At 44.2% G+C, this 14948-nt stretch overlaps 1 protein-coding gene across 4 annotated transcripts in view; it reads right to left on the minus strand.

Annotated features, from left to right (window-relative positions):
* utrn (utrophin) overlaps positions 1 to 14633 on the minus strand; it is a 174061-nt gene extending 159428 nt beyond the window's left edge. For 2 of the 4 annotated variants that reach the window (XM_035143485.2, XM_035143482.2), the window contains exon 1: positions 2106 to 2312. In XM_035143485.2, coding sequence (XP_034999376.2) covers positions 2106 to 2187 — 82 coding nt within the window. In that variant the 5' untranslated portion in view covers positions 2188 to 2312. Of the gene's footprint in view, positions 1 to 763; positions 921 to 2105; positions 2313 to 11769; positions 11933 to 14211 lie in introns of those variants that run through there. The other 2 variants (XM_035143484.2, XM_035143486.2) reach the window with 2 other exon arrangements.
* Positions 14634 to 14948: the final 315 nt, after the last annotated feature.

Consider the following 14948-nt stretch of genomic DNA (forward strand, 5'->3'; position numbering starts at 1 on the left):
TGTAAGCAAAACACACCGTGCGTCCAGAGAGATTAACCCATATCCCCACTTAGCGAGCTTGAAAAACACCGCTGTGAGGTGCGTGCATTGGGGAAATCAGAGGGGGGGCACTGGTGAGGCGAGGGGGGTGCAGGAATTTAGTGGAGTCAGAGAGTGTTCTGATGATCTGTGAGCAGCACGCCAGGGCTCTTCGCCAACCAGAGGTACAACATGCAAACTGTTAATCATTGCGGCGGGTCGTAAAAAAGGAGATGGGTATGGAAAGAGAGAGAAGACAAAAACTTTGAAGGAGTTTGATTGGCTTCCACATCATCTGAGCAATTCCGAGCAATCCAATCAAACCGATATTTTGCTGTTACACGTGTTAAAAATCAAAAATTATTGGCTTTTCTTACTGTTTTTGGTGTCCAAAGAACAACCACTACAAATTTGAACTTATGAGTCAGAGGTTTGTTCTTTTTTATTTATTTAAAAACTAATTAGAAACGTCCAAAAAACATCTTCGAGAATGTGAACTTTGGTAAATACCTCATCATATCAGGTACATTTACCAAAGGACAAGTAGTCAAGCTACTGACCACCCACTTGAGAATATAATACCGTGCCTTCATAGCATATCTTGATAAGACTGCAGAAAAGCTATAAAAATACACAGACTGTGTCACAAGGTTTTGCAGCCTGAGTCAACTGCACCTTAATCCACCACCTGTGGCACACCTAGCTGCCACCAAGACCTGTGTCACACACCTTTCAGAGTTCCTACCTCGGGGTTTGAGCCCATATTCTGCCATCGTTCACTGTCGGCCTCCGCAAACTCAAACCAAATAAGCCACAAAAGCAAAGAGATAAAGTCCAGGAGTTATCAGCACAAAACTGAGTTTGACATTCCTGCCACCCTCTCCTCCTCTCTCCTCTGTCACTCCTTGACCAGTGAGGGAGGAAAAGATCAGAAGAATGCAACAGCAGAGAGAGAGAGGGGGGGGGGAGTGAGGGAGAGAGGGGAGGGAAAGAGGGACACTGCCAATGAAAGGGAAACAGAACGGGGGCAGAACAGAACAGGACAGGGCAGGCCAGGGGTGGGGAATCATAATGCATTGTGAGATAGGGGACGAGCACAGATAAACACTGTTCGGCACCATCCCTGCGTGCAACAGGGGACAGAAGGCAAATGCTGGCACATGATGGAGACAAAGAGAAGAGTATCGGGCCGAGATCAGCGCCAAAGCGACACAACACGGGACAATGAGGTGGAATGAAGGCAATGGCTTACTTTTCTGTATTTGCTGGAAATCTACATAACCAAAAATTTAGATTAAACCATTTTCTGATCTTACACCTACACAGCATCTTGACTGAGAGCAATGAAACACATTAAAAAGAGAAAAATTTAAAGTAGCAGGGTGGAAAGGTTTTACTAAGAAGAAATATCACCTGTGTAACATGCACTGTGTAGCAGTAATATTGAAGTAAAATTCAGAGGGATCCAGATAGAGAAAGTTTTCCTAAAGCAAAAAAAGTTCCGGAACATCGTAATGTCTGAATGTCAAATCAAAGATAGTTTAATGCAATAATATTTAAATAATATTTAATTTGAAATTAAGGGATTACAATTAAAATAAATGTTCTTTTCTCATATCAAGTTAAAAATAAAATACATAACAAAAAGCTGTTTTGATGACAGTGACCATTAGCATCATAATAAAACTCCTTGGATACAAAAAGTCTTATGACAGAAAATGTCCCCTCCAGTATATTTCCCTTTCAAATGCAGTTTTGCATCTGAACAATCTCTGCAAGTTACACTTTTGACCGAGTAACTAAGTGAGGAAGTTAAATTTCCTTAGACTGAAAACAACACACAAACACATGAACAAAAACAAATCAGAATCTAACTGCTGTGGGTTTGAATTAGTGGGACAATCATCTAGAGCATCATTTGGGTGTTTAGTTTGGTTTAAAGACCCTCCTCAACAAAAGTAAAACAGTGGCTGGTCATTGCATTTGTACTTTAATGGAGAAACAACTTAAGTTTCCAGAAATACAATCTTTAGAATTCGATGTCAAATTCCTACAGAGATGTACGATAGATGTGCTCACACACTTACCCAAGTCAGGACTATTTTCATGCTTCCTCTTCCTTCTGAAAAAGTTACGCTTCCTCCACGACGTCCACTTACTCAAATTCATGATGCAAATGAATGTTTTTACAATAAAAAGAGAGAGAGAGAGAGAAACAAAAAGAAACGCGGAACAGGAAGACAAGGTGGCGGTGACGGTGACGGTGGGCGATTGAGAGAGACGGAGAGAAAAAGAGAAAGAGGAAGTAGAGGAAGTAGAGGTGTGAGAGCGTTCATCGAGCGTGCTGGGGAGTGGGTTTATCTGGGGTGCTGGGTCAGCCTGTCCGACGTGACATCACAGACACGCTCAACAGGAGGGTGAGAAAAGTTAGTGACAGGGACTTCTCAATTAAAAGTGACAGGTGACAGAGGGAGGGTTGTGTGTGTCTGTGTGTGTGTGTGTGACAGCTGCTTCTCCCCTGAAAACACAGAGCACTGATGGGGACGACAGCTCTCATTCTCCCACGTTGCAGAAATTGACAGCAGATAAACATGACCCACAGTGACCTGAACCTTTAAAAAGCTCTGCAGAAACTCTAGACTACAACGGCCACTTCCTTTTCTCGTGTTAATACGAAAGTGAAATCTATGACAATAGAAAAACTCGCAGAATCACAAATTGCAGGATCTAGAGTCAAAAGTGTGACATGTGCTCCTGGCGTTTGATGCAGCTCTGTGACCCAGTGGAACAGGTTCCATTCGCTCATCGACATGTTCAGTCAATCAGGACCAACTGAGCAAACAACCCTCTTCCCACAGAGAGGCTGAAATGCAGATATGGGAGCGAGAGCACAGGGAAAGTGAGGAAGGAAAACATAAAGAGAAAGTTCATTTTCCTGTGTTTTGTTTTCTCTCTTCCTCTCCATCTCAAAGAGGAAGCAGAGGAGGGAATACCAGCCCGGGTTCACTCGTGACCGGCCTCCAGGGTCTGAGTGAATTAAATCCACTTCCTTCCAGTTACAGTAGCTGGGTTGGGTTGGGTGTGCGAGGCTGGTCTTTGGAGTCGAGAGACCATGAGGGACTTTCCAAGGCACTGCAGTCGTTTCGTCTTCGCACACCACCCCGACAAAATCCATCTTCGAGCTGCTTGAATGAAGCTATACGAGTGTATGTGTGTGTGTGCACTTGCAGCACTTGCAACACACACACACACACACACACACACACACACACACACACACACACACACACACACACACACACACACACACACACACACACACACACACACACACACACACACACACACACACACACACACACACGTTCTTCAGATCCGAATCCCACGTCTGACTAACAGTTGGATGAAATGAGTCAAGCCTTTTTTTGTGTCTAGCCACAAACATTGGATGAGTTTACATGACATTGAAAGCAATTTATAGGGCTGACCCCAATGCTTCAATGCTTCAGACGTTGCCATGGGGACCGCCGACCAAATCAGCATCGTGTAAAATTTCCAAATAACCCCTGAAATTAGAAATAATAACCCAACATTATTCATTATGGATGAATATATTATCAATCCTACTATTAGAAGTTAATCTCAGACAAGGACGTTAAACCACATGACAAGTGGAAGATGTGGAAAAAGTGAAGCATCTGGAGTCACTTTTAAATTTTGAAAGATGAGCCCCAGAGGAAGTCATGTGCCAGATAAGTCAAACGGAAACTGGAAAATGTACCAGTTTGGCAAATCACCTAAAAACTGTAAGTAACTGCTGAGTCGTCTTAAATGTCAGTTTCTTCATACCATGAGTGATGTTTGGTATTTGAACATCAGGACTAACTAAGACAATCACTTCTGGAAATACTGGACTCCGCAGTTCCTCCGTATTTTGGTGTGGGTGTGTCAACGCAAATGTCCGAGTGAGACGCTCTGCAGTTTCTACGGACTTTATCAGCCTGACCTCCTCGTATAATGTCGGTAGAAATCCAGGAGAAATCGATGTGAGAGCAAATATCTCCTGGTGTAAAAGCAGAGACACACACATAGAAGTCACAGACGAATGATGTCCACAGAGTTTGTGGTGAATAGAGCTGAGGACGGTGTCGCTGTTAACAAAATCACGTGATCCTGTTATTTTAAACACATCAGAGGAAAGAGGGAGAAAAGCATAATGTCTCCTTTAACTAAATCACTTAAAATTAGGGTCAGTTACATGCCCTTAGTATACCTTTTAATATGCTTACCATTTACCACCCAGAGAAAACCAGCCTCCCTAATGGAAACTTCCACTGTGCAGCCTCACTTTGATGTTCAATGTGCTGCAGGACTTTGTGATGAAATGGTGCAATTAACTTCTTTTTTGTTGTGGCCTCTTCCCTTTAGCCTCCCTTCCTGATGGGATCCTCACTAGTCACCAAACAGCAGCAGTCACACACCTTAAGCAAAGCATGATGGGCGACTGTTAGAGGTGGTGTACGTTTGGGATTTCCACTTCTTTTACAAGGGATTTCTTTTATGATCATCACGTACCAGTTAGCACGACCACGAAATTCAAGAAATATCAAATTAGCTTCCTTTAAATGTGCTGTAGGGTGGATTTTTCCATAAAACATACCATTCAGAGGTGGGGGTGGTTGTGCTTAACACACACACACACTCACTCATACAGAGCAGATGAGTCAGTGGTCCAACTAACATCCAAGAGAAAGAAATGGAAAGCGCAGTTCTCCCACAATGCCACAGGCCTCCACCCAATGACTTCGAAAGCAAGTTCCCATGTCAGAATACACAGAATCTCTTTGTGGAGGTGCATAACATGGAGCCACAATATCTGTAGTGGGAGACAGTGGAAGAATAGTCCTTCAAAGTTGTGATATATCTGTGATAGTACAAACTGATCATTACAACAGAATCAAACAACTTCAACATGTTTGCACTATACACCAAGTTATAGCACCACAAGTCATAGAACAAGTAACACAAACAACTTTAAAAACTTCCAGTATGAAGAGAAAACGGGAATTTACAAGTGAAATACCACAGAAGCTTTAACGGGTTAATCTAAAACTCAGCCCTGTTTTTTTTTTTTGTTTTCTTAAATCCTGTCATGCGAAGGGTCAGAAGGTAGATTGGGCAACATGGCTTTGTAGCCCTAATGAGCTAAGAAAAGGGGGCAGAGGTGGTGGGGGATTTAAACTGGAAGGGGTTGCTTTGGGAAAAGGCAGATTTCCAGAAAGAGGAAACTAGTTTGAGTGTGTTCAACAAACCACAAGAGGCTGAGACTGATAATTTTCTGCTGGAAGACTCGAAACGTCATATGGCCTGGGTGGAGCTGGGGTGTCTGCATGCTGCTGGATGCACATGCACCAAAGAGGCCGAGTCCTACACACACAACCGCACCCTGGGGAGATGTTTTGGCCAGTGTTGCTATTCCAAGAGTTCCAGCCAGGGTTTGAGAGCTAGTTTCCTCCCACTTCCCAGGCAGCCACATCGAGCTACTTGCTATGAGACAACAAGCGCGCGCACACACACACACACACACACACACACACACACACACACACACACACACACACACACACACACACACACACACACACACACACACACACACACACACACACACACACACACACACACACACACACACACACACACACACGGGTCTATATATTGCCATGAAGACATACAGCTGCTCTCCCGGTGGACACGTCCCATTATGAAAGTCAAAACACACTCATGGGAACTCTCCCTGACCGTACAGCCAATCAACAAAATGTGGAGCTAAAACACCACAGCCCCAAAAAAATTAAAACAAATTCCGGTCGGGACATCTCAGAGCGAAGGGGCAGCCACAGTGAAAGCTCCTTTGTTTTGATTTGTGTTCGATGCTACCCACATGTGCACACCCATTTTTAGGTATTTGCATAACTGCGCATGCTGCTGCCCTCGCTGACAGTTTCTGTGCCACTGCAAGGTGGGGAATATCACCGCAGATAGCCTGAAGGTTTCATCCAATTATTTCTGAACAACTAATCCGGTCTTTTTCTCCACACACCTCCACACACACTTTCTCAAATATTCAGATAAATTGAGAAAACATATCTTGTATGAAGCAGGCTGGTCGGTGATGGTGGAGAGAGAAAGATTCCTCTGTGGAGTGAGCAGGATATTTATCAACTGTGTATCAAGCAGCACGGCTCCATCCATTTCCACTTCATCGTCCAAACGCGCACGCGCGCGCGCACTTCATCGTCCAAACGCGCGCGCGCACACGCACACGCACACACACACACACACACACACACACACACTGAAATATGTTCAAGTACTGGGTCCACCCTGCTGCAAGAGGCCAAGTCTAGAATTAAGGATCAGTGACATGTAGCCGAGCTCGACGCCTGGTGACAAATAACACCCTCCACACCCTCCGTTTGGTGGTGATGCTCACATTCCTGATGTCTCATTTGATAAAACAATTGTGCTCCACGTCACACCCAAAGATAATGTGTGTGTAGATGACAACCTTTGTTTGGCTAAACAGGTAAAACTTAGATGTCCAAGTTAACTTTGTTATGGCCTTCCACTCTTCTCACATTTACAAAAGTACAAATAAGGGAGGGCCATGGTACAATTTCAGTTTTGATACAAATTTGAATTTGTCTATAATCGACCTTTTAAGCAAATCGAGGACATTCTGATATTTAAAAGCATTTGCACTCAGTCTGCTCTTATAAACTGGATTCAATTGGCCAAATAATATCACATGTCTCTGGTGGTGTCTCTTTAATGCATGACATATTTGAAAAACAGTTCAACCAGAGCGTGAAGCATAGCGGACGAGGAGCTGGTGCCAAAACAAAGACTCAACTCAATGTCAGCAGTGAGGCATATTGTCCGGTTAGGCCCAGATATCTCTAAACTTGGTCTGGCAATGGTCAGTCCTCGTAGAAGTAAAACAACGAATACAATACACAGTCATCTGTATCTCATCTGATATCACTGACCCACAAAGAGGAGTCCAAAAAAGATAAAATGGATGAAAAACGATGACAGAGATGGTCACATTCTACCTTGCTAACGATATGGTGCTGTTAAAAGCTGTGGGAAATGTGGGATTTAAGAAACGGATGCACAGTTTAAATGCACAGTGTTTTATAATGCAATTGTGTGTTAATAGGCTGGTTCAAGTTAGGATGTTCTAACGAGTACATTTTAGAAAATTGAGAAGAAAGAAATCATCCTTCAGATCATGGTTTCTTGTTTAAAAAGATTAGGATCCTAAACTGTATAGAAAAATGGACATAGACTCCACGTTCGCGAAGTGACGCCAAAAAAGTCCATGTCTATAGAAGTATATGAGAAAAGTAGTTTATTGTCTCCATCAAAGGTTTCAAGTCTTCTTCAATACAGCATTATGTTCATTTTTCCAAATCATGGTCCCATTTAGCACAGTTTGCATTGGGGCATGGCTACCATGTGATAGCACCGTCCAATGGGTGCAGGTCGCAGGTGTAGGTGGGCGTGCAGTGTCCTCAAGCTCTCAGTCAGGCTCCACCCCTCGCTCCTCCAAATGTGGTTACTTATTGTTTCAAAAATGCTTCAAAACAGCAGTTCACAAACCAAACGTGTGAAGTAACGGTGCATTGCCACTTGATTGTGATGGGATAATTTGGATGGTATCATGTCAGTACTGGGCACAAGTACGCACTGAACGTCATGAGAGGGTGATGAGCGGGGGGGGGGCAGACACAACAGAGAAGAGAAAGGTGGAGAACAACGAGACCAGGTCAAGTAACAGGAGCTGCGTACGTGTGGTTTTGAGAAGGCCACAGCCGAGGTCTCATGTGACAAATAAACAGAGAGGGAGAAAAAAAAGTCAGGTGAGTCTCCATTATTGTGTAATGGCCACTAGACAACAGCCCGTGACCCCGTGCATGATATTTGACCTTTCACATTAGTCTGCACTCTGGAACGGACATGGGGGAGGGGGAGAGCACAGACAGGATAGGTAGCTACGCCTTACAGGGTTATAGGATAATCCAACCAGAAATACTGTCTGTTAGCACTCGCTGACATCTGTTTCAGCCCCTGTAGAACTCCTGTGTAGCAAACCACACACACATCTGGTTTCCCAACAGAGTTCGGTCACATTTAGCTGCAGTTAATGATCTTTCTGATGATTGTTTTCATTGATTTATTTTGCTTTGCTGTTTGGTAACTGTGAGACGACCATGCAGCTTCCCAATGTTCAAGATGACGTCTTTTAAGATGCTGGTTTTTCTCTGGACCAAAAATCTAAAACCCATGATATTTAATTTACGATAATTCAAAACAAACAAAACTGCAAATTCTCACAGATGAGAAACGGAAGGCAGTTCATTTCTTTCCAGAATAACTTAAACAGTTCTGTATAATCAAATTTGCGTTAAATGAGTTTTCTGATCTCCGACTCAAGTCAAGCTTTTCAGTTGCTTGGATGACTTTTTCGGAAGCATCTGCTTAACTGTCAAATAACTAAAATACTACATCGCCACAATCTGATATTCTAGATTATGAACGAGTTAATGCTGCTCAAATGTGGCAAACTGTCAAACTTAAGGAAAAGAGGACTTTACCTTTAGTTTGTCATGTGGCTTTTGTGTATAAGATGTCTGCTAAATTACAAAAGTCTGCAGTAAAGGGAGTCCCACGGAAAAACTCTGCTCCTGAGGGGCCTGAAACACCTTGTTTGCATTCCTGGATTTCTTTAACCATAAAGCATTTACGTCACCAAGTAACATGTAACATTCACGCCTAACTGCGACTTAGACGTAGAGCTTAAATAGAGCGTTTCAGAGGAGCTGCAGCAATGTAAGATATGACACAAATAACCCATGCAATACAGCACGTAAATCTAGTTCTGTAGACTCCCCAAATTAAAATGATGCATCTCTAAATGGCCAAAATATGAGCATTAAAGTTCCATCCAAAGTTATTTTCCTCCTCATGCACTTCTGTTTCACCGGCTCTACCCTGGTCCACCCTGGTCCCTCTTTCCCACTCGCCCTCTACTCAACGTTTTTCTCCCTCTTCCTCGTCCACTGTGGAAACTTGCAAAACAGCATGGAAAACATGAGCCACTCCCCCCACGCCCCACAAGAGACACATATATACGTCTGCAACAGGGAGAGAATGACTTGAGTGCTGAGATCCGTCATAAGATCGGCAACACACACTCACACCCCTGCCTCGATGATCTCAGTCCTTAGTGCTGGTGTACAAATGGAGCACACACACACACACACACCAGCTGGAATAAGTCATCCACAGCTGCAAAATACCAAAATGTGAAACGCTCTCTCTGCATCATCGATACAAGTGTCGATACCTTTCTGTCAATCAGTAATGACAACAAAACAGAGAGGGGGCACGCTGCGTGAGTACACACTTCACTGTCGAGAATAAAGTCTTCAACCTTTCAGACATGTCCCTATGCCGGCCAGCATGGAGGTCACACTATGCTTTTTTCACAAGGGTCATCTCAGCTGTGAAAACACCCTGCAGCCTGCCTGCCCCCCACCCCACCCACACCCACACACACACACACACACACACACACACACACACACACACACACACGCTGGTCAATCACTTCTAACTGTCCATGTGTCAGCTCCATGTGGGCTACAGACTGTTATCATTACGTCGTTTACAGGTGTTTCGCCCGGTTTAACCTGCTTTCATGGGGTTCACACACGTTCTACATTATCCAGCAGAACACCTAACTCCAGCCATATTTCTGTAAGCACACCAAATACTCACATACCACAAACATTCATTCCTCACAGTGAAGATAAGAAGCACGTCGGGGCCACGGCCTGCAAGGTTACCTCAACTCGACCGTGCTGTGCTGTATTTTGAGGCTTGTTTTACTGTGCAGCTAAGCTACGTGCTAAATTTTCCCCTTCTTCGCCATAAAAGAAAAACATTACTTTAAAGGGGTTGCTAGGGAAACCCGAAATCTTTGTAAGAAAAGCATTGTGGTCGGGAGACAAGCATTGTAAATTACAAACTCCATCTGCACGGTGGAATTCCTGGCACAACGTCTGCCAGCGCTCTGAGGCTGGGCGGGTGCAGAGAGCTGGCACACGGACCCGACAGGAGGAATAAATCTACACTTTTTCTCTATATATTAAATTCTGCTGCGTTTGACACGTTACGAAACACAGATGGAGCCAGAGGGGAAGAAACGATGTGGGGTTGACAGGGGGGATGGGGCAACAGTGTGAGGCAGGTTTGGAACTAGGGACCACCTAGAAAACAGTTGAACAGTCTACACTAACAAACCAATGGAGGTTACATGAGTTGCATTTAAATTCAGTTTCCGTACAAGGCATGAGACTTATTTTCTGTTCAAGGGTGACATCGGCACATGCTTATTTTGTTAAATCTAATACATAAGAGCTGCTTTCAGACATGCACAGAACTCTGTATATAGGTGCTATATGTAAAAATGCAAATGCCCCAAGTAAAAAACCCTGGAAATCATCCTGTGAGCTCATGTGAGAAAACAGCCTCTGCAGGATTCACAGCGAGCGAGTGGATACGTTGACGGCGTTTCTAACAACGCAAAACTGAAAAAAACTAAAGAGTACAGGCATCTCATGATGAAAAAGACGTTCCTTTACGTGTAGAAGATGCAGAATACGATGTCAACTTGGAAAGAGAACAGGTCGACGCCAGGGTCAACAAACACGTGTGATCTCAGCAGCAGAATTTATACGTGCTGTCCTTCCTCTCGCAAAGTTTGTGTTGTTGTGAACACGTCTGGTCAGAGAATCTGTTGCCACTTTTGTGTACGACACCTGAATTGATATAATTATTTAGTAACTCAAGAAGAAAATCATCATTACTCGTCATTATTCAATACTATAAACTTAACACATGATCCACCAAACTCAGATTTGGTGGAGTTTGGGATTTTTTCCCAGTGTGATGCAGCTCATGAATATTCATACATTCATTTGATAATCATAAAGTATAAAACCTCCTGTAAGTTAAGAAGATGAGTGCTTGTAAGCATTAAACCCATTTTTTTTCATTTGGTGGCAGTTTGTTTTAAAGTAACGACCAACTTCACGACCCTGTTTATCTTTTTTTCACAACATCAGACGCATGTTGACCTGAAAGGACCTCACAGCTCTCTGAACTAAAACCCTCCTCCAGGCAGCCAGAACAACAACCTGTTTGTGTGTCTGTCTCTGTCGCTGAGGGTGGCGTCTACAAAAGATGAACCTATGGAACGGAATGATCCGCAGAGAAAGGGATCACAGGGTGCGGCTCTCAAGACCCATCCCTGCATTCTTGCCTTCTCTTTTTTCTCTGCTGCCATTGGTTGCCTTTGCTCTTACTTTCTCTTTCTCGGAGCGAACGTGTTACGGTGAACCGACCTCCTGTTCCCTTCACGCCTATTGTCGCCTGCTCTTGCCTCAGTGCCTTGTTCCCTCGCCGCCATGGGAACAGAGGTTAACTATGCACAACAAGATTTCTGGCTGTGTCAGTGTTTCCTTTCGGTGACTGCACGTGCATGTACAACAAACACTTGTGTCTATGCAGTTAAGAGACATTTTCTCAAACAGCAGGATTCAAATATAGTTCATTAAACAATAAGTAATCACACATTGCAGCAATACCCATAATTATCCCCCCCCAAAAAAAACATACCAGATCTCCATTTGATGATGTCGTTGAACTCTTCATTGGTTCCTCCCTCCGCAGCATCTCCGTGTGTTGCCATGGTTGCCAATTAATCCAATGCAAAATCACTTGAAAGTGTGATAGGGAGTCCGACCTCTTGACACGCAGTGTGACAGCCCTCTGTCTGTACCTGTGTGTGAGAATGAAGGTCAAAGTCAAACTCCATCAAATCCATCAGTTGCCCAGCAACAAAACTTCACTTCTTCTTTTAGGCTCTTCTCTGCTTTAATGTGGCCGTAACTCTCATGAGCAGGCCAGGAAAGTTAGGTGAGCCACACACACACACACACACACACACACACACACACACACACACACACACACACACACACACACACACACACACACACACACACACACACACACACACACACACACACACACACACACACACACACACACACACACACACACACACACACACACACACACACACAGGAAGATCTGGCACTTCACGAGGAACAGCGGTCGGTCGTTAAAACACAAACAGCTGTTTGAGACTTGCACCTTCGTGTCCACTCAGAGCTGCTCAGGAAGGAAACAAGGTGGTTTCACACTCTGGCCATTGACTGATGTGTAAAACGACTCCTTTACAGTAATTGACGGTGTAATACCTGGCAGTTATGCTGTAGAGGTTTGTAAAAGCTCAAGAGCAAAGTAGTCAATAATATCAGGAGTTTGAAACGCCCCCAAAGTAGAAGAGGTGCTGTTGTTTGGTCAGCCACCACAGACATTTGTTACCTCCACCAAGGAGGTTCTGTTTTCCCCCCCGTCCATTTGTCTGCTTGTTGGGTGGTTGTCAGCAGGACAATGCAAAAACTACAGATTACAGGGACATGGACTAAGAAAGATACCTCCAAAGTTTGGCACTGATCCAGATTGTGAGATTATGAGCGGGGTGGTTAATGCTGTTGCCTCAAAACCAGAAGGTCCTTAGTTCAGATCCAGGTTTCTGTGTGAAGTTTGCATGTTTCTCCAGGTTTTCTCCCGTTGATTGAAAATTGGTGTGAATGGTCGTTTGTCTCTGTTTGTTGGCTGACGACCTTCTGTTCCAGTGTCAGCTGTGGTTTGCTCTGATACCGGATCGGATGGATGCTGCACCGTGGCGAAGGTCGTCCTCACAAACCATCACACTCGCTCAAAATCCAACGCTCTCCTCTAATTCTGAAGCACTTCAAGCTGGATTACAAAGATTTTCCTTGCAGTGTTTTTTCCACAGTGTAACAAGATATCAGTGAACACACACACACACACACACACACACACACACACACACACACACACACACACACACACACACACACACACACACACACACACACACACACACACACACACACACACACACACACACACACACACTATTTTAAGTAGATTATCATTTTGTCTACCAGCTTTTGGCGAAACACGATCTTGTCAGACCCTGGACACTGGACTGTGTGTGTGTGTGAGCTAATATTTGCAAATGCCACTATTGCATTTCACATCCAGACAGGACGTTGTTGTGTGTGTGTGCTCAACCTTCAGTTAACTCCCCAAAAAAGAGGGTTAACCCTAACCCCATCTGTCAAACCCCAATTGGACCGAATAAATGGTGCAGCAGCTTCACAGATTACATCCAGGTCTTGAAACCCTACTTCTTACTTGACGGTCACGTGTTTGTGCTTTGTTTTTAATTCAGTGATTTAAAAAAAAAACTCGACCATTGTTCCCTCACCAGATACAGTGATTGACCATGAAAGGAGTTTACGTGCAGTTTTATCAAGCAGTGGGGTTTCTGTTTTAGGGGGGGGTGATGCAAGAACCTAAAATAACTGTAAAGTAAAGGGAAAGGCAGCCTCCTCTCTCTGGCTGCTGTCCTTACAATTTCAGTTCCTCTCGCTGGGAGGAGGGGACTGGTTTTGACAACCAAGGCAAAACAACTGAGGGGGGGGGGACACAACCAGGCAGGTCAGTGTGAAAACTGTGTGGATCTGCAGCACATGTGCAGAACCAGTGTAATCTTCTGGTTTGGTGGACTTGGAAGGTTGAACAATAGTGTCAGTGACGAGATTATGACAGCGCACACACACACACACACACACACACACAGATAATGCTACACAGAGATTTTTTAAATAGTACATCTATTGTGGCCTTGTCATGGTTAATATTTCATCTCTGAGGCATGACTGCAGAACTTTTCCTCAACATATGTCCAATCCGGTTCGCAGTGTAAACCCACATTTACATGCACCAATCTGGATTAAGCATAAAAACTGTTTTCTTGCGTGGTTTTTTAACTTTTAACACAAAAAACACCCAGACTCCACAGTTATTTAACATTTAACTCCTGATCCCCCCCACCACACACACACACACACACACACACACACAGACACAGACACAGAGAGAGACTCACACACTCACCTCTGCTGTCACCGAGGAGTCAGGAGACGTGCTCGCCTCACAACAAAGTCCAGAACGTGGGGCTACACAAGTGAGGCCAAAAGTTTACACACAACAAAGTGCATCGATCCGGTTGGTTTAAGGCATTTTCCACGAGCTACCACCCACTCGTGTTCTTTAATAGGCAACTAGCTGAGTACACAGAGTCGTGCTGGAGCCTCGAGCGCATCCAGGCTCCAACAATGTGCCCAGAAAAAAAAAGAGACGGAGCCGAACCGCACTGACCACCGCGGCTCCGAGGGGGGGGGGGGTCCGTCTACCTCCTGGACACCGAGCGACGGTTCTCGCGTCTCACGGCTCAACACCGCGGGGCTGTGAACTCAAGGTCCCGCAACTTTGTTCCTGTTGCTTCGCTTCAGCCTCTCTGCCCCGCTGCCCGCACCAGCCACAAGCTAGCAGGAGTTAGCTCGGGTTAGCGGAAAGGCTTGGAACGTGTCCTTCAAAGTAAAAGCATCGAAAGAGCACTGCGAAGTGGAAAGAGGTCTCACCTGTTGTCTTTCTCGATAATGGTGCACTTTATGATATTGTATTATTATTATTATTGGTAGTAGTAGTAGTAGTAGTAGTATTGTCATTATTATTGTTGTTGTTGTTGTTGTTATTATTATCGTTCTTATTATCTTTGTTGTTATTATTACAATTATTGGTGTTGTTGTTGTTGTTTTTATTATTATTATTATTATGAAGAAGATGTAATT

This window comes from Hippoglossus stenolepis, chromosome 20 (assembly GCF_022539355.2).
Source record: "Hippoglossus stenolepis isolate QCI-W04-F060 chromosome 20, HSTE1.2, whole genome shotgun sequence".
In the NCBI taxonomy this organism is placed as follows: Eukaryota; Metazoa; Chordata; class Actinopteri; order Pleuronectiformes; family Pleuronectidae; genus Hippoglossus; species Hippoglossus stenolepis.